At 43.9% G+C, this 20,709-nt stretch overlaps 1 protein-coding gene across 1 annotated transcript; it reads right to left on the reverse strand.

Moving 5' to 3' along the window:
• Positions 1–799: 799 nt before the first annotated feature.
• On the reverse strand, positions 800–20,035 carry vars1 (valyl-tRNA synthetase 1). The gene is made up of 31 exons (XM_088929624.1): positions 19,903–20,035; positions 17,949–18,282; positions 17,586–17,729; positions 16,764–16,932; positions 16,027–16,160; positions 15,506–15,581; positions 14,747–14,847; positions 14,462–14,589; positions 14,112–14,276; positions 13,528–13,609; positions 12,353–12,472; positions 11,981–12,089; positions 11,527–11,615; positions 11,344–11,434; positions 11,063–11,187; positions 10,553–10,656; positions 10,300–10,458; positions 10,102–10,192; positions 9,211–9,316; positions 8,155–8,225; positions 7,350–7,475; positions 6,540–6,644; positions 5,496–5,564; positions 5,228–5,306; positions 4,647–4,774; positions 4,131–4,286; positions 3,044–3,250; positions 2,809–2,920; positions 2,225–2,397; positions 1,322–1,471; positions 800–1,126 (listed from the first exon to the last, which is right to left on the reverse strand). The coding sequence occupies exons 2-31, from the start codon at positions 18,279–18,281 to the stop codon at positions 1,058–1,060; spliced, it is 3,771 nt and encodes a 1,256-aa protein (XP_088785750.1). The 5' UTR covers position 18,282; positions 19,903–20,035; the 3' UTR covers positions 800–1,057.
• Between the last annotated feature and the right edge of the window lie 674 nt (positions 20,036–20,709).

Genomic DNA, 20,709 nt, shown 5'->3' on the forward strand with positions numbered 1-20,709 from the left:
GTTTACAATGTAATAGGGCCACACACGTCACTGAAGTTTTGTTGCCTTGTTCTGAATTGCACAACATGGCGCTGTGCATACCTGAATATTTAGTCTATTTTGTGATGGAATTTTGAGGTTTTACACATTACTGTGTACATTTTACTTTTATTGTGGTTTGAAATGCACTCATCCATGCCAATTATTTCTAACCCTGAAATATGAAAGTAGCATTGCGGTTCCCCTTTAAGATAATTTAACAGTAAATCTACTGTAAGTGCAGATACCCCAGCAACTGGATGATGCAGAACTGTCATTTTGCCTGGTGGCCAGACTTATTGTCACGTAAGGGATTTTAAAATTGGCCTATTGGAACACCTGGACAATGAACATCAGTGCAATGTGGAGTCCAATGTATTTTGTATGTGAACTGAATTTCTGTGCTCAATAGTGTATTTTTCACCACACATTTACTTCAAGAGGCTAACAGCCATTGCAAAACACCCTATTAGAATTATTTCAGGATCCGAACTGCCAGAATCAACAGATCACCCCTGGATCAATGATTCCTGTTCTTTACTTTCCTGTTTTTCACCCCCTTTCTGAGACTCAATATTTTGTAATACCCTAAAGAGTGGTGTTTGTGAACAACAGCTGCTCCCTACCCCTGTCTGACAACAATGCCCAGAGTGGTTTATCAAGCCTTTGCTATTTAACATTTGAAATCAACATGTTTTCCCAGAACAGAAATTTTAAGAAAGGAAAAGGTACTGATTCTGTCACTGAAGACCCACAGTCATCACACCAGTTCATAAAAGGCTGTTGCTGACATTTATTGGAATGAACTTTATTTTCTCATTCACATTGAAAGTCAATTATTTTCAGATACAGTGCTAGCAAATTGGACAAGACAGACAAAATTCCCCCGCTGACAACAGGCCAATAGTCAGTTTTCCCAAGATCCTCATGTTTTCACATTCCCGGCATAATCCACGATGGGACGGGTTCCACCGGCCTCCACTACCTTCCTGTCCATACAAGAAGCTGCAGGGATAGGGGACCTAAGAGCATCCTGGGATCAGAGCATGCGCCTGAAATTGGCCATGGCCTCCTCTACCTTCTGGAGCTCCGTCAGGCTCTGCTGCAACTGTGATAGATAGATAATACTTTATTAATCCCATAGGGAAATTGATATCTGTGATATGGGATACAGGGAGTAGAATTATAAGTAAAACAAATGACAGCACCACGAACAAACATGCTCTGTCTCTTAAGTTACTTAACATGTAACATAATGCTACAGACTGTTCCGGATAAAGGTGCTTCCTGGCCCAGGCCTCACCTTCTCAGCGTCGCTGTCCTGCACCTTCGCCGGCACCTTTTCCCGATAGTCAGCTTTGGCCATTCGCTCCTGCAGCTTCTCCAGCTGCCTGCGCAGCTCGGCCTCTTTCGCCGTCAGCTTGGCGATCTCCTTCTCTGCGTCAATCAGGCCCTACGGACAACAAGCAGACGGTCACCAGACTGCAGGCACCAGACTGCATCGCATCAGTAAAAAGCCTCCTCTACTTATTAGGGGATTTAGGTGTATAATATATGAACACACAGACATGCGTGGAACACCTTTCAGGCTAATGGTGTGTGTTTAGAACATGCAGTTGCTAATTATGGGGAAGAATATTGCATAAATCACTCTCTGTATAATTATGCAAGGAAGACAGAACCGTGTTTTACAACTTTTAATTCTTCCTTTCTCATATACTGTATAAAATTAAAGTCAGCAGCCCCCCCATCAAAAATGGCAAATTATTTTCCCAAAAGGCTTATTCTAAGAAAAATGAAATGTGTCTTACACTGGTGTTAGTTATGCCACAATCACGTGCCTTAATAATGAGGCTGTCTATCACTGATAACTTAGACTTTACTTAATGAATTCTTGCACTGCAGATCATGTTGTCATGCTGTTAAAATGACTGCACATTTGCTATTAATGCCGCAGTATGAGGTGAGACCTGTGTGCAAGTATCTTTTTAGTGTATTGATACTCTGAAATCTGAGAAAACCCCAGCCAGAAGCAGTGCACCTAACAAGACCAATGCTCAGCCAATTCTGTCCCCACCTATGATGACCCGGTGACGCATCCTACACTCAAACCTGCAGCAACAGTTTGGACCGCAGGGCTCAGCCTGCTCTTTGACAGCAGTCCTAGTGAGTACTGTTAAATATCGCAGCCTTGGCCGGGCTTCACCTTCAGCAGCAGGTGAACAGTGCACTTGTCCGATGCGATGGCCACAGCACAGCCCTCAGGAGGCATCTCAGCCTGCAGTGCTACCACAGACTTGGAGGAGGACAGAGTCTGGATGTAAGGACTATACTGCTGCACCAGGCTGTCTGTCTCTGCGTCCAGACACTGCAGGTAACCTGGAACACAGGGAGGCGGGAAAATGAGAAATATCCAAATCCAGAGAAACTTCCAGAACAATGCTCCCTGTCTGAGAAATCACTAGCCAGAAGGGAGGAAACACACCAAAACCATCTCACAGAAGCAGTGCTAAAGAGGAACTGAACACTTGATTTGTGTAAATGGTTACTGTCTGTACTGAGTGTAATAATTCCAATGTTTTAGCTGGTAATTCCAGATTACAAAATATCTCATGCCATCTCTGTTCTGCACAAGCAAGTCAGTTCTACAGTGAGCCCTGTCCTGTTTAAAGGGGAATAAAAGAAATAGCACATAAATGCTAAGCATCTACAAAAATATCTTAAATGTCCGAACGCACACATCATTTATCATTTATTGATTCAAACCTAGAAAAATGAAGTTCAACTCACAGTCAGCCTTGGTCTTGGTGAGGTTGTAGTCGGCCCTGAGAGAGCGGATGGTCCTGACAACTGTCATGATGAACTCCATATTCCTGTCAGCCTCTTCGCTTCTCCAGCAGAACTGAGAAAGATGGAAAAAAAGGAAGGTTATAGCAATGTCTGAGACAACAAATCCTTTCATAATTCCTAACAATTAAAATTTCCAAATGAGAGCAGTGGGACACTTTCTCTGGAAATCGTTTACCTCCGATGTCTCTGGGTAAGGCGAGACGCAGATACTGGGGGGGGCCTGGGCGGAGCGCTTCGGCAACCGCTGGAAGAGCTCCTCGGTGACAAATGGCATTAGAGGGCTCAGGAGCCGCAGCCCCACCTCCAGGCAGGTGTACAATGTCTCCCTGGAGACGGCCACAGCGTTGACATCACTTCCTGTGAACACGGGCTTTAGGCATTCCTGCAAGAGAAGTGTAGCATAAGATACTCTTGACCATAGACTCTTGTCTTATGTATGAGTATACCAACAGAAGGCACCTGCAGGGTCACATCCAATACTGTGTGTTCCATTGAGGAAACTGCTGCTTGGGAATCAGTACAGATAAGAACAACCAAATATATCCACAGGTTTAAAGGAATACCCTACTTTGACATGAAGCTCTTCCGTTTTGAACAGAGAAGACAATGAGGGGACCCGATTCAAACACATAATAGCACTGACAAACTGAATCTTATAAACATCTTCAGGATCAAAAGTCAAACACAAGCCAGGGGACACAAGCAGTAAACTTTAAACTGAGAACGGGAGGCACTGTTTTATACAAAGGGTTGTGGGGGACAGGAACAAGCTACTCTGCCATGTTGTTGAAGCTGATATACTCTGGTTTCTTCCAAAATGTATATGGATGAGATTCTCAAATCAATAAGCTACTATTGTCTTAATGATTTATACAGACTGAATGTTTGTGTCAATCATTAAGCTACTACTAGGCTTCTTAGCCCCTCTTATTTAGAACCTTTCTTGTGTTCTAAGTGCTAAAAATCTTCTAAGAAAGATTTCTGAACCTTCTGAATCTGCTGAAAGAAGCTACAAATTTTTTGAATCTCCTAAAAAAGGATTCCACCAAGAGACCCAAGGGGCTGTGCTGCAGGATAATCAGTAAATAGAGGACCTGGTGTCACCACAAGAAAATAAAAGCAGAGGCATTCAGCACAAAACACAGGAGGCCCTTCTGTATAAAGAGAGAGTCAAGAAGGCAAGATAAATATTGTACAGATAAAGCTTTACAGAGGAGCATGTCGGCACCATAAGGCTATTTAAAAAAGGAGAATGCCAATACCAGATAGACGTCACACAGCTCATACAGCCAGAAGTTGTAGACCGCCGTAGTAATGCCTGGGAAATCATAGCTCTTGAACCCAGAGTCACAGAGCTCCACAGCGTGAGAGAGCCGAGACAGAATCCAGCGATCGACCAGGGACTCCTGTCCACCCAGCTAGGAGAAAAGAATCGAGAAAGATGTCAGTCAAGCATGGCACATGGCAGACAGAGCTGAGAACATGCCATCATCCTCTAGTGTACAGGAGAGTGTTACTGTATTGAAATAGTGTAACAGCCTTCACATGTACAGGATAGCATTACTAGAGAGAGAAATTAAATAGTAAAATAAGACCGATAACAAGCCTGAAACCAGATTGTAGAAGCATTGTCATTTTTTATCCTGTTACACTACCAAACAAAGACCGACAGGGAAGCTAGATCAGAGGAATGTAGTTTTAATTCATTATTGAGCTAAAAACACAATAATTTCTCTTTGAAGCTACATTTCACCTCCACCCTCTCTCTTGCAGCTCACCTGCGCTGCCCTCTTCGGTGCGAAGTTGTCTCCGAGCCCCCGGATGGCGAATTTGGTGGCGTTCCACAGCTTGTTACAGAAGTGCCTGTACCCCAGGATGCGGTTCACATCCAGGTTGATGTCACGGCCTGTCACAAACAGAAGGGGAAAAGAGGGAAAAAATACCTAAGAGATTGATGGAATTACTCCAGCTGCAGTGAGCGCACAGGAAGTGCAGAGAAAGTTCCTCTGGCCAGTGTGAGCGTACAGGGCTCTGTGGCTAAGGATCTGTGCCTGTGACTGGAAGGTTGCTGGTTCAAATACCGCGGCCGGCAGAAGAATCCTACTCCGTTGGGCCCCTGAGCAAGGCCCTTAACCCTAACTGCTCCAGGGGCGCTGTACAATGGCTGACCCTGCACTCTGACCCCAAGCTTCTCTCCCTGTCTGTGTCTCATTGAGAAAAGCTGGGGTATGCGAAAAGACAAATTCCTAATGCAAGAAATTGTATAGGGCTAATAAAGAAACAAACAAACAAAAAAAACAGAGAGTGGAATATTATTACCCTGGCCGGTGTGAGCACACAGAGAGTGTAATATTATTACCCTGGCTGGTGTAAGCACACAGAGCGAAGCGCAGGGCGTCTGTCCCACACTCTGGAATCCCATTGGGGTAGTCAGCTTTCTGAAACAGAAAATTCACAACATCATTACAAAACGGCCCCAGACTAAGTCCGGAAGAGACAGAAGCGTTTCTGAAAACCTAGGCTTCCCCTCGACAAAGGGTAAAGACATGTTAGAGTCCTGAAAAGAATCACTTCCTGCAGAAAAGGATGCAGGTAAAAAAGAAAGATTTTCTCAAAGGAAGACACACCTGCCCCTGTTTGGCTCGTTCAATCTCCACGGGGTCCAGGTTGCTGTCGGCCAATTGGTCGTGGAGGCCCTGGGGGTGAAGAGAGAGCGGATTCAGCAAGGTGCAACGCTGAGGGTGTTATGAAATGTGATGTCATCAAATACTTAATTTACGCCTGACACTAGTTTGAATACAAGTAATTTACAGAAATGATATGCTGTAACAGCACTAGCAAGTGTGGCTATAACTGTAATTACAGACCTCCACTGGTCAGGCTTCTTTAATTCACCAATAATTAATTGGAAGTGGAGTAATTAACAGGCTATAGCTTAAAAGTCAAATAGTTTTAAGACCTAAGAAATGTAAAAAGTAAAAAAAAAAATATTTCAGCATGAGTCTTAGAGCCTAAAACTTTCAATACTAGATCCCTAACACTGACCACATAAAAGCACTCAGGAGTAGACACAAATCACATACAACAATCCTTCTTTGAGCCTGACTCCATCTAATCAGTTCCACAAAAAAAAAATACAGTTATTTGCCACAGCTCTGGTCTAAGTCCCTTTCATATCCACTATTTGATAGTCTGTCTATTTATCCAGGAGGAATTCAGACATGAAGTTATGGGTTATAAAGCTTTAAACCACTCTCTCCTGTCTTGTCACTACTTCTCTCCACTTCAATAAAAATTCCAAACCCACCAACTGGGGTAGAGTTCCATTCCTGATTAAGTTAGGCAGCCGCCTGGTCTCCAGTTAGACAGGCCCATCATCCCCAGTCCAGAGGGCATGGACAAGGTTTCAGTCCATTCAGGCTCATAACGACCTTAGCCCATTGATGGCTCAATAGTTTAACTGTTCTCTTTTCTGGGCACTTCAGGTGCCGCTGCTTTAAAGACACCTAGAAAACTTGCCAACACATCGCCCCTCCGTGACAAGGACTACAGCAGGGCGAGAGGCTGAGAGTGGAGGGGGAGTTCTTTTGGAATGTAAGGGGGTATGAATACAGACATTTTGAAGATACCCCCTGCCCACAAGCACAACATCATTACGTTATTGTTCTCACTTCCAGCGAGATCCCGGTCACCACATCCAGCGGGTCGATAACGTTGCCCAGCGACTTGCTCATCTTCCTACCGTGGGCATCTCTCACCACCGCATGCAGGTACACCTGAAACAGAGAGCTGCTATAAATACTGGGGACTCAGATGCATTTGTCAGTACGGGCTTTTACCACACACTGGTTCTTTCATGGCTTCAAACATCTGTATTACACATTCAGCACGTTCCAATACACCTCCCCCTAGAGTACAGGATGTTTTTTGTCATTATTAACCATTTTAAATTTATACTGTGCTATATTGAAAAGAATACAGGGCTAGAATGTGAGTTTAATGGGCTCGGAGATTAGGAAAGTCCTGTGGGGGGAAACATGCAATATAACTCTCACCTACTGTATAAAGCTATCATGAGGGACTAACGACACAAAAACCTTTACACCTGAATTGATCATTGAAAAGCAGCTCCTTAACTGGGAAACAGATCAGTCAATGCTGAGATTAAAGCAACAAAAACGAAACTAATCATACTTAACTACACTTTACATTGCAGTTTCATATCACATATCATATCACATTTCAGACATTACATGTTTACCTGTCATACAACACAATGCTCTCTCACAAATTCTTACACAATAGCCATACTAATCTCTGCTTGTTGTCAACTTACCTAAACGTATGAATTCATAAAGCCGAATATTTAAAAAAAATCAGTTAAAATCAAAATGAGCACAGTGACAACAGACAGATCAAACTTTTTAAATTGGCTCTCGTGTCCCTCTTGCCCCCTCCTGACAACAATCCTGCACCCTCACCTCCTTGAAGGGCAGTTTGCCGGTCAGTTTCAGCCCCATCATGACCATGCGGGCCACCCAGAAGAACAGAATGTCATGTCCCGTCTCAAGAAGAGTCCCAGGATAGAAAACCTGCAGGTCCTTGGACTGGAGACAGGGAGAGGGAAGGAGTAAGTTTGTCAACACATTTTTTCAGCTCTAATGTTCCTTTATGTTAACATCATTACAATATATGTGATTCCTATACTTTGTGCAGAAGTCAGAAATAAAAGAGAACAAAAACAAAGAGGAAAGAAAAAAGGTTCCCTTGGAAATGGGGCAATCAAATAAACAATATTAGGAACAAGCTTGAAATTTGAAGAGTGAAGAAATAAGGGAAATTTGCCATTTGAAATTGATTGGATTGTTACTGTCTGGCAGGGCAGGGTATGACCAGCCTCTGCAGTGAAAGCATTCTCCAGGAGGAGGTGCTACAGTCTACAGTTTAACATCTCTGAATGACTAGAGCCACCAGCCTTACCACCTTACCACCAGCACGGGTAAGGCTTCAGTGACATGGCTCCAACAGATAACATTGTAAGACCTTGGGTTCAATGTTATCAATGTTATCCCAGCAGTGAGAGGCCTTACAGATGGTTTTCCCAAGCCTTGCATTTTATCCCAGATGAGCTGTGTGACTTAACCAGATGCTGGAAAGAGCACCTCCAGCACACTAAGAGCTATAACATGATATTACATGTTCAATAAAAAACACAAGTAACAAATGGATCAGGAGGATGGAAGACAAACACACCACCCTCAGAGAAAGCAGGGTGCTAATCGTTACCTCATTGGGCCAGCCGAAAATGGAGAAGGGGAAGATCCCAGAGGAGAACCAGGTGTCCAGCACGTCCTCATCTATGAGACAGGTAAAACAGAACAAAAATAATTTCATCTTGCCCTATGTGCCCACTCCACGGTTGGTAACACTATACCACAAAAGCCTGAGGCCTTTCCTACACATATGTACAGTGTAAGCAGTGCAAGTGGAGCGTGAGTTTAGATTCCATTCTTTAATTTTGCACGAACAGTATGTCCTAATATTAAAGACAAATAGTACTCATAATGAACTCCTTATTGCAAACTGCAAGATCTCATCAAGTTTGGATTGAAATGAAAGTCAAAGCCATTCCTTCTGTGTCCGAGTCATGTTCAAGCACCATCTTTTAGCTTTGGTTATAACAGCTGACCTAATACAGGTAGAGAACACTATTTTCATATCTGAAAGAGACTGTGGAATAATCTTAAGTTTATGTCATGTTATCACTCCTACTCCTAAGAATAATATCTTGAGATGTTTAATGAAAGTAGTAAGGACCTTGGCTTAACATGTCACCTAATCTCTGGCACCTTCTATAGCATGGTGTCTTTGGAAATCATACTGAGGCACTGAATTGGGAATTTTTGTCCAGAAGGAAGAGTGCCATCTACTGGATCATCAACACCACATACAGTGGGAACCTGATTTTCTTATCGTTCTTCTAACCCATAACTGACCATTAACAAGCTAAGAAAGGCTAGGGGAGATCTAATGAGATCACAAGGGTACAAGGTAGCAACATGACTGTTTCGTTTTCAAAACAGAACTCAGCTAATTCGCGCTGGAACTGGATCTACAGTATGTGCTATGGTTTATGGCTTGATAAGAACAAGTCCGTATTTTTAAAAAGTTACAAGATGGTCCAGTGGTTAAGCTGCAGGGTTTGTTATACCAGGTCAGCTGGTCCAGTCTTTAGCATACAGGGCTTGTTACACCAGTATGCCAACTGTTCCCAAGGTTTAAGGTGCAAATCTTGTTGTATGAAGAAGCCCGCTGGTCCAGTGGTTAAAGACCATAGCTCACCCTGCCGGAGGGAGATCTTGTCAGCTGTGACTCCAAACACCTTAGCTGCCTTCTGTCGGGCCTCATCTTCAGTGCGGCCACTGACCCAATACTTCCCATCCATGTCCTAAACACAAATAAGGTCAAATTAATAAAGCATTTCCTAAAGGATGAATCCCTTCCTGCCTAACTTTTCTTCACTTTAATTGTCCCAGTGTGCCCCTGTGTTAATGGGATCTATGAACTTTCCTAGTTTTGCTTGTCAGCTACAGTTGCAAGAAAAAGCTTTTGAACCCTTTGGAATTACCTGGATTTCTGCATTAATTACTCATAAAAATGTGGTCTGATCTTAAACTTAGTCATAATAATAGACAAACACAATCTGTTTAAACTAATAACACAAACAATTGTATTTCTTCTTGTCAATATTGAACACATCATTTAAACATTCACAGTCCAGTCTGGAAAAAGTATGTGAACCTCTAAGCTAATAACTTCTCCAAAAGCTAATTTGAGTCAGGTGTTCCAATCAATTAGATGAGATTGGAGGTGTGGGTTGGAGGTATAAAAAAGGCACACAAAGGTTGGTTACTGACCAATTATTTGTGTGTTATTAGTTTAAGCAGATTGTGTTTGTCTACTATTGTGACAAACATTTCCCAAACTTGCAACTGTATCATGTGAAAGCAAACAGGCTAAAGGAGTCACTTTAGTCTTGAACAACAAAAAACTATGAACTGTGGGAAGGCCAGATCATACAAGAGTGCAATGTATTTTGTACAACATGATTTACACCCCTATCTTACTCCAATGAGATGCTACAGAAACACTGTTAAGCACAGACTATATACCCGTCACTATCTCCAGGGCAGACTGAATAGCAGAAATTACTGACAGAACAAGAAGCCTTACCTCCCCAGCTGGGACTGAGGGGTCATCGACAGTCACAAAGTAGGCCGGGATCCGGTGACCCCACCACAGCTGCCGAGAGATGCACCAGTCCCTGCAGGACAAAAACACACAGCATTCAGCACCTTTGCCAAAATTAGGCTCTTCTCTCCTTATATCCTAGTCCTGTGATGAGGCTTAGCTTGCACTGTGTTACTTCACCTGATGTTGTCCATCCAGTTGAACCAGGTCTTGGTGTGGGTTTCGGGGACGATCCTCAGCTCTCCTGAGCGGACGGCCTCGGCGGCCTGCCGACCCATCTCCGCACAGTTCACGTACCACTGCGGCTTCATCAGCGGCTCCACCACATCCTTCGAGCGGCTGCAGAGACGGCAGCGTGAGAATTCAGACACATTCACCCAAGAAAAAGTTCACACTACTTTTCTAAGGATGGGAAGGTGGATGTGATGCTCACCTGCAGACAGGAACGACCATAGGGTTGTCCTTCACCTCCCTGAATAGGCCTCTATCCTTCAGAGCCTGGAGAACTGCCTTCCTGGCATCAAACCTCTTCATTCCCTGAGAAAGGGGTTAATACAGACACACTGACTGACTGGACACTACAGTCCATTAACACTGCACTGAGAGAGAGGGGTTAATACAGACACACTGACTGACTGGACACTACAGTCCATTAACACTGCACTGAGAAAGAGAGGGGTTAATACAGACACACTGACTGACTGGACACCACAGTACATTAACACTGCTTTGAGAGAGAGAGGGGTTAATACAGACACACTGGACACTATAGTCCATTAACACTGCACTGAGAGATTGGGGTTAATACACACCCACAGACTGAATGAACACTAACTATAACCCTGCTGAGCTACAATACACAGATATACAGACTGGAACACCTGCTCTGAACCCACATCCCACTGGACTGAACTGGGAAAAGGCTCAGAAGCAAGAGATTTACCAGGAATGGTTCTGGCACATTGATGAGGAAGCCGTTGTCATCCAGGATGTTAATGAAGTCCAGGCCCTGGCGCAGCCCCACCTCGTAATCATTGTGGTCGTGGGCCGGTGTGATCTTAACCGCTCCTGCACAGGAGAAACAGGAGGCCATGACTGCCTGTCCCCAGCCCAGGCCGGGAGTAGCTCAACCTCTCTGTCGAGAAGACATATACCTCAGCACTGGAACTGTCCATCATCCTTACACAGCTGTAACACAGCTCCCGCACAGACTCTGTCCCTCACCTGTCCCAAAGCTCATGTCCACAAACTCGTCAAACACCACGGGCATCTTCCGATCGCAGAAGGGGTGAGTAGCGGTCTTGCCTCTCAGATGCTGCGAGAGAGGCGCAAGTCAGGTTTCGGTCAGAGGCTAAAGAAACCCTTTTTAGTGTTTAAAAACGAAGCGCGCGACGGAAGAGCGCTGACCTGGTAGCGGGGGTCCTGGGGGTGCACAGCCACGGCGGTATCACCCAGCATGGTCTCGATACGGGTGGTCGCCACGACAACCTCTTCATCTGAAACCGAGAGTAGAGGCTCAAAGAGACTGCAGTAGGCCTGAGAGAGTGAGAAACCACCAAAATAAAACTGACACTGTTTTTTGGATGGGAAAAGCTCCAACGTTCAGTGCTCTACAGTAGGTCTTTCCCATCACGAGGCTTGAAGGAGGAAATAATTAACGCTGTTTTTAAGTTAGTACAAAAAAGGTCTGTTTCCTAGTTACGTATTATGGACTCAAGAGTACTTTTCATAAACTTTTAAAGTATTATTAGGTATACTGTGTTTATCAAATTTCCATGGTGACACCACACCCTGGACAGTGATGTGCCTATGTGGTTTTAGATATTATGGAAAGGGAGATGTGTGGTTTTTGATCGCTCACCAGAGCCCTCGATCTTGTAGGCAAAGGACACCAGTACCCCGAACTCGACCTTGTCCTTGTACCCCGGGACAGGCAGCAGAGTCCGCCCACTCAGCTCCTTTTTATCCACCTGCAGAAAGACACAGCCTGACGTTACTGACCAGAATGACTGGGCGCTGTCTGACAGTAAACCGCATGGGCTCAAACAACATGGTATATAGCTTGAATCTCAAGAATAAACATAACACTTTGACAAATACATAAATAAATCTGTTCAAATGGACTGCATCATTGGTACGGTTTAAACAGGACAGTTTCAAAGCTAGACTTAAAAGCAGACCAATATGTTCGCGGATGACTGAAACCACATAAATTATCTGTCATCAAACCCACCTCAATGTCGGAGATGGCGGAGTTTAGGGTGCAGGACCAGTTCACCAGCCGTTTGCTGCGGTAGATCACTCCTTCCTCGTGCATTTGTACGAATGCCTCTTGCACAGCATATGAAAGTTTCTGGAGCACAAACAGGAAAGAGGCTCTGGGTTAATGGAAAGGGGGGGCAGAGGATGTGTGTAAATATTCCAAGCCCACTGTGTCCTCCCTGACTGAGCCGCTGAACCTGCATGTGCTTTGTCCTTCCGGTGGAGAAGACAAACTGAGGTCCTGGGTGACTGCAAGTCCTTCTGTTACCATACCTCACTCTCCACTATAAGACTACACTACTAATTAATAATAATAATTCCTTACACTTGTATAGCGCTTTTCTGGACACTCCACTCAAAGCACTTTACAGGTAATGGGGACTCCCCTCCACCACCACCGATGTGCAGCCCCACCTGAACGCTGCAACAGCAGCCATTGTTGCTCCAGAACATTCACCACACATCAGCTATCAGTGGGGAGGAGAACAGAGTAATGAAGCCAATTCATAGACAGGGATTATTAGGAGGCCATGATTGGTAAAGGCCAATAAGATGTTTGTCCAGGACGCCAGGGTTATACCCCTACTCTTTTCGAGAAATGCCCTGGGATTTTTAATGACTACAGAGAGTCAGGACCTCGGTTTTACGTCTCATCTGAAGGACGGCACTTTTTTACAGACTCACCCATCACTATACTGGGGCATTAGGGCCCACAAAGACTGCAGGGTGAGTGCCCCCTACTGGCCCCTCTAATACCTGTTCCAATATCAATCTTAGTTTTTCCCAGGGGGTCTCCCATCCAGGTACTGACCAGGCTCACACCTGCTTAGCTTCTGTGGACTGCCAGCTGTGAGCTGTAGGGTGATATGGCTGTTGGCTACTGGCTATGTACAGAAGGAGTCGGCTACAAGACGATTATGTCTCCACTGCCTGCTCTGGGAAAGGAACTGTTTCCAAGGGGGGTAATTGTATAATTTACATTACATACATAATAAATATCTGTTTTCCTTGTAAATTCAAAATGCTCACCAGTTTTCTTCAGAAATGGCGACGTTACAGTAAATTAATTGTGTGGTACTGCCCCCTTCGTCTGTGACCTCTGCACTGTAGCTTCAAGAACCCATTAGAAATTCATCTCGTACTCACGGAGTCCATGGTGAAACAGGCCCGGTCCCAGTCCAGAGATGAACCTAACTTCCTTAGCTGGTGGTAGATACGATCGCCTTTCCTGGTAGGAAAATGAAACATCAGTCTTATACCTGAAATATACCTGCAGGGCGGTTTTGTAGCTTCTGAGCACGCTTTTGCTGAGTTTACACCAGGTGTCATGGATTTGTGTTTTACTTTAGGTCACCTCCCTACTCTGTAGCATGATTTCACTGAGATTTATTAAGGTTTACTGTGCTTTTACCAAGGTATACAACAACACTATTACTGAAACAATGCAAGGATTAAGCAGCACTGATCTATCAGTGTAATAATAATAAACTATTTCATATAGCGCCTTTAAATGTGGCTTCTCAAAGCGCCTGTGATCTGTGTGGACTTTGCATTAAACTGCACAGATCTGAAAGTGATTCCTCTGCTCGGCTGGCTGACCGTCCCAGCTGACAGGAGTGAAGACCTCATGACTGAGATCTATAAAGACACAGGAGGGATAATCGTCTATAAAGAACTTGTCTCAGAAGCACCTTCCTTTGGAACGTCGGGGAACCATTTACTCTACTTACTCGTTCTTCCACTTCCACACCTCGGCGATGAAGGCGTCTCGGCCGAGGTCGTGCCGCGTCTTGCCCTGCTCCCGCCACAGCTTTTTCTCAACTACCACCTGGGTGGCGATACCGGCGTGGTCGCAGCCCGGGTTCCACAGCGTGGTCTCGCCGCGCATCCTGTGCCTGAGTGAGACACAGAGACAGGTTGGCATCACTGGGACTGCACACAGACAGGGGCCGACGGATGGGTAGTGAACAGCATTTACAGCAACACAACTCACATCGGCACACGTGGACACGCAAACACACTTCCAGAGATGGAGACAGGCAGGCACGAGCTCTAAAGACACACACAAACCCGCACTCACCAGCGGGTCAGCGAGTCCTGGATGGAGTTGGTGAGAGCGTGGCCAAGGTGGAGAGATCCAGTCACATTAGGCGGAGGGATACACATCATGAACACACCTTTGGGGTTGGGCTCTGATATATCCTTCCGCTGGATTTCAAAAGAGAGAGAGAAAGCAGAGTTTCATAAATATGCATCTCCAACAATTCTGAATTAAAGGTAAATGAAGTGCTTTTGCTGTATCTGATATTCTTTTTAAAATACGAATCCGGAAGCGGGCCTCAGAGCCATAGTTTTTTCCCCTCACCACATATTCTGGTTTGAAGAAGCCGTTTTTTTCCCACCAAGGATACCAGGCTGCCTCCACATACTGGGGGCTGTAGGAATCAGGCATTGGGCACTTCACATCTAGAGAGAGAGACAGGGGTTAATACTGAAGGGTTCAAAATTCTTTATCTGTTTCAGCAAAATGCCAGCTGCAACATTTCAGTATCTGCTGCCGATAAGACTAAGGGCCTGCAGCCACAAAGAATGCTTGTTTTAAGAATCACAAAGAATTATTTTGTGTGGAAGGCCAATTATAACTACCCGCTTGAAGAAATCACTGATATAGCTTAGTTACGCAGACATCTTCCGATTAAAGCAGAAGTTTGCTTAACCAACAGAAATTAATTAAGACTGAAGTTCTTTGTATTCCTTATCAAGTAAGTGTATAAAAGGTCAGCTGTAACTTTTCTTGTTGGAACCATCTTCCTAATTGCAAGGAAGGTGCTTCGCTTTGGCTAAAAACACAATAAACTCCTCTTCTGCTCAGCAAAAAGGTCTCCATTTTTACTCTACTATACAAACCTCCTGGCTGGACACTATAGTACGTTAAAACTGCACTGAGAGAAATGGGAGTTAATACAGACACAATGACTGGCCTGAACACTATAGTACATTGACACTGACATCCAGAAAGTAATTCTGTCAGTATCTAAAGACACTGTTAATCTGGGCTCATTAACACAATAACAGTTCAGTCACTGGGAGCTTGTCTGCCTCCTTCTGAAAATCAGGCACTGACCTTTCTTCTCTCCTGGAGGTGTTGGGAGGTTGTAGCTGATGACTCCCAGTTCCTTCTTTTCCAGTTTAGGCTTTTTCTGTGGCAAAAATGAAACGTATTAAAGGGAATGTCTGAATAGGAGAAGTCTTGATCATGATCTCAGTAGGAACACAGAGTAAAGTCAGTTAGGAAAGTCCCTTTTCATTGGCTTATTTTCTTTATCAGGCCATACAGTTACCAGCTTCGCTCCATTTTAATAGAAAATCCTTACCTGACTACAATTAAACTCTCAGTTGTCTCTGGTGACAGTTGTGAGGCTGACAGTGAAAAGAATCAAACCTGGCTCTGCTTTTTAAATTAGTTTACCACCAGTACTTAAGAAAAAGCTGCTATATTAGCACTTACATTTCATTATGTATTCTTTGACTCAAAGAATAAAGGGACATATTTCGGATTTTGACTGATTTTTAATTTTTCCATCTAGTTCTGAAGCCCACCCCAATTAAAGACTGCAGTAAGGGACAACAGGTGGTATCAGGCACCTCAGTCTGCTGCTCCTTCTTCTTCTGCTCCATCTCCTTCTTCTGCTGGAACTTCTCCAGCTTCTCCCTCTTCTTCGCCTCCTTCTTCAGCTGGGCTTCGGTCTTGGGCTGGGAGCCGGCAGGCGGCTGCAGGCCTGCAGTGACAGGGAATTCAGGAATTCCGGGTGCAATGATTCTCCATCCAGTTTTATAGCTCTGTGAAACCACTATGTCAGTCGGACATAAGGTCAAAGGGAGAGAAGTGCTCACTGAAGACAGGACGTGAACTCTCTCTTGCCCAGTCTAGAGAAACTGTTTCACATTGAAGGTTCTGAACAAAGAATATAACCTGGTAATGAATTCCATGTTTATATAATCCTTAAATAATACACTATTTGTGAAGTGTATTATTTAAGAAGAAACTATGTACTGTTTAAAAAAGAAACCCAAAGTATTGTAACCATAAACTCATAAAACATGTAAACCCAGCACAGTGCAACAATTCACAGATAACAGACATCTGGTACAGCCCAGTCTATGATACTGATACAGCCCAGTCTCCCAGCTCCAGGGTATCAAACTCAATACCAATTTGGCATGCCTGTCTTTGTGGAGTTTGCATGTTCTCACCACATCCTTGTGAGGCAGGTAAGGGTTGACTGGCTACACCAGTCAGTGTCCCTTTCATTCTTTATCCTGAATGTCTCACACAGATTTCCTCACGGATCTGGTTGTGGCCTCCTTCCCCCCTCACTTACTGCTGGGCGTGGGCACTCCATTAACGGCCGCTGGCAAGGCCTTGACTGGCACAGCCTTTTCACACAGCACAACGTCTCCCAGCACCTTCTTGATCCGGGGCTGGTTTAAACAGGTCACAAACCAACGGGTCACGTTGATGATAGGTTTCCGGAGCCCAGGTTCCAGTACCTGCATCAACAGAACCCTGTTTACCCAAAACCGCTCCCGTTTCTTGCGAGATGGGATGATATTTGAAAAGGACATCAGTGTCAGCTTGGTAAACAAAACAGAAACCCCACTGAGACCCCATCTACAGCTCCTGACTCATCAGCTCTGAAGTAGACTAAACACAGCCTGCAGCAGAGGAACATCCTCTCCTCTCCAAGGTCTACATGGTCAACACTGGGTTCACGAACCTGGCTGGCTAAGAAAAGGAACTGTAATATGTGAACTGTAATATGAGGCACAACACCTGACACCCAGGTAGTCAAAGTGCTTAAAAACTGTCTTATAAAATTGAACTACTATTAAAATCAGAACCAGAAGCTTTACTATTGTTGTTTCCTCTGCCTATTATTGCTGGTATTTACACTTTTAATGTACTAGTTCAGGTGGGTAGCTGCGTCAGCATGCGTAGGCTGCAAAGGAACAAATAATAGGTTTATTCCATACTGAAAAAAGAAGAAAGAAAACAGCGTTTTAGCTGTGGAGCCTTCTTCTGGTGCGAGACAAGTATTAATGTACTAGTCTTCTTGAGACGTCATGAGCTCTCTAAATGCGAAGGCCCACAGTAAGACGATGAGGCAGCAGAATCTCAGGAGGAAAAGCAGAAAATGGCTCACATATTTGAAGGGCAGCAGCAGAGTGGTCGCCATGGTGATGTCAGCCAACGTCACCGCCTCCCCCACCAGGTAGGTCCTCAGTCTCAGGTGGGCATCGAGCACCTCTAGGATCTTCTGCAGTTCTGCCCGGGCACGCTCCACGGCCTGCAGAATCACACAGGCCAAAGGAGTAATGCAAAAGCACATCTCACGGCTCCCAAGTTGATCATCTTGTAAAGGTCTTGCTCACCATGGCCCACGGCCGCTATGTAAGCCTGAATCATATCATTAGCCCACTAGGGGGAGATAGGGAGACACCGAGCCAAACTGGGAAGGTACTGAGATAAACTGTCTCACCTCTTGTGCTCACTGAACCTCTCTCACCTGATTGTTGGCCTTCAGCGCCCCCAGCAGGGGAAAAGCCACAGCACAAGCCACCGGGGTCAACTCAATGTTGGCAAAGCTCAGCCACTGATGGACCAGAGCGGAGTCCCGTAGCCCAGTCCCACACATCTGGTCCGGACACAGGAAATAGCTCACAGCCGGGGCCCCAGACAGGACCAGGCCGTCGCTCGTCACCAGACATGGCAAGGCCTGGCCACCGGGGGGCGCTGTAGCCACGCTGACAGCCGGCTTCGAGGGAGAGAACTCCGCTGCCACAAGGGCAAGCTGGCAACGGAAATCATCTGGGTGCCCAGATACGTACAAAGTTGCCATGCTGCAGATAAAAAAAAGAAATGCAAGATGAGCAGTTTCGTTAAATAGTGTGGCAGAAAGGAAAGAAAAGAAAAAAACAGAGGCCTACTGGATCCAATAGATGTAAATTCGCTATATCATATCACCGCAAACACTGTTAGCTTTTTAATTCATTTGGGTATGTTTTCAGGTGTTCTGCCCCCACTCCATGTATATAAACAGCCAAATCCCAGGGACTATTAGGATTATTACTGCTTGCATTTCATATTTTCTATAAAATTGCTTTTATTAATATTGTGCTTTTTCACAATATGACACTGTCTTGTTAAATTCACACGGAATGCCCTAAAAGTATGTTTTGTTGAGTTGATAGGGCCTCTAGGAAAATATATATATAAAGTTACAATTGGTCATTAAGCATAGATGAAAGTTTTTTTTTTTTAATCTTATATCTAGAATCACCAAAACCTCTACAGAAAAAATGCTGGCCTCACCAGCCCGGAAACAGAGCTTTCAGGAAGGCTCCAAAACAGAACAAGCAGTCAAGACACTCAGGTCTTAGGCAGGCTTCCTGCTGGCTGAACACCTCGCTACAGAGCAGCCCTGCCTTCTGTAAGCTCATGATTCAGCTGGGCTAGACCATCACAACAGACTCATTTTCCTGTTTGAAAACTGAATTGCTCTCTGGCGGCTATCGGCCTTGCACTCTACATATTTCCATGCATACACCTGCAAATACATTCATAACAGTAAAAGTATAATGCATCCATTTAGTGTCACATTTGGTCCACTCTCTCCATTTATGTTAGAAGTCTTTCATTTGATTTGAACAGATGCAGACTTCCTGTTTGTTTCTAGACATCAGCTTCAGATGACATCAGTCAATTTAGACCCATTAGCTGTTATGCCCTATTTTTCTTAACCTCTTGTTAGAATCTGTACCACAAAGACTTTCAAAGAAATCTGAAAACGTTTATTTTTAAAAGTGTTAACTAGATATGTATTTGCTTTTAAAAACATTTATAACACCCTGGGATGCCACACCATAAAGGTTGCTATAGAAGGATCAATTCGCCTTCCATCTTAACTTATTTTGCAGCTTTATTTCTTCTTTGTATAACTATGCTAGTGAGTTGCAGACATGATAGATAACAAGGAGCAAAAAGAGGGATCTGATTTCGCATTATATTCAGGGTGATCAATTCTACGCCTTATATTGCACTTGACCTGTCAGCGATTCCACTAGTCATCTTCCCGATTCTCATTCATGCCACACAATCAGAGATAAAATAATCACACTGTGCTACTGTAATTATTGCAACTGCGTTTAGCAGATCCATCAACTGTCCTGCAGATGGTACACATGACCTCCCCGCCTACAATTCACCTGCAGGTCTCTGATACACATAAGGAGAAAAATCTACATTTTAAAGTATTTAATACCAGGATAAAAAAAACTAATGATATATTAAATGTGCAAATTTAAGAGTCCACAACATTTTTACTCTTCTTCTTCGAAGACAGCACCGTTAATGTAAACTTCCACACATTTTAGCAACAGAACTTCTACTCATTACAGATCGATCGACATGATCAAATCTAAATTGAATCCCTGTTTTGGAGCAACGACAATAAAACTCACCCCCTTTTTAAAACGGATCGAGATGGTCTTAAACAGACTTGGAATAATTTTCTAATCCAATGCCAATAAATGAAACTGAAAACCGGCAGTGCTGTCTGATGAAACTCCCCGAGTCAAACCCACGTGCGACACTGAGCTGAAGACTCCTTAGGACCCCTTCTGCTGTACCAGGCAGTCCCTGGCTGTGCCTGAACAGAATCGATACACAAAAAAAGATATTTTAAACAACTGAACCTTCCTTGGATATTCAAAAGAACAGAAATGTGTCTTTCTGTTTCCTAAAATGTGTTTTTCTGCTAACATTTTTCTGCATGATAAAATAGATTCTGTCTTACAAGCTAGAAAACTAGCTTGTAAGACAGAACTTAAATTGCGTTAAAGATCTAGTGCAAAACTTTATCAGGACCGAAATTTATCATGTTCGAAAATCCTAAAATATTAAAATAGTCTCTTCTAACAGTGCAGTTATGATTGAGAACTCCACTTAAATAAGGACGCTAAATTAAGAATATAAATTTAAAACGAAGGGTTGTTATTGTATTGGCGGTGTTTATATAGAAGAACAATTTAAGTGTAATAATACAATAATACAATTTAAATAGAATACACATCAATCCGCTAATATTACAATAGTACAAACTAAAACAACATATGAGCGTCAAGACACACCAATAAGGATATAATTTAAAACACATCAAATGCAATCAGAAATGATCAAATATTCAAGTTCAACAGAAAGTATGAAAGATGCTTAGACAAGACCGAATAACTACATTTGTATTTTGTATGCAAAATACTGTATTTCCA

Source organism: Atractosteus spatula, chromosome 12 (assembly GCF_055471065.1).
Source record: "Atractosteus spatula isolate fAtrSpa1 chromosome 12, fAtrSpa1.hap1, whole genome shotgun sequence".
In the NCBI taxonomy this organism is placed as follows: domain Eukaryota; kingdom Metazoa; phylum Chordata; class Actinopteri; order Semionotiformes; family Lepisosteidae; genus Atractosteus; species Atractosteus spatula.

Excerpts from the sequence above, each read along its gene's own strand:
- vars1 (XM_088929624.1), bottom strand. The coding sequence starts at position 18,281 with ATGGCAACTTTGTACGTATCTGGGCACCCAGATGATTTCCGTTGCCAG. Across the intron at positions 12,090-12,352 it reads CCGCCATCTCCGACATTGAG|GTGGATAAAAAGGAGCTGAG; the intron begins GTGGGTTTGATG and ends GTCTTTCTGCAG. Across the intron at positions 10,459-10,552 it reads ATGGTCGTTCCTGTCTGCAG|CCGCTCGAAGGATGTGGTGG; the intron begins GTGAGCATCACA and ends CCGTCTCTGCAG.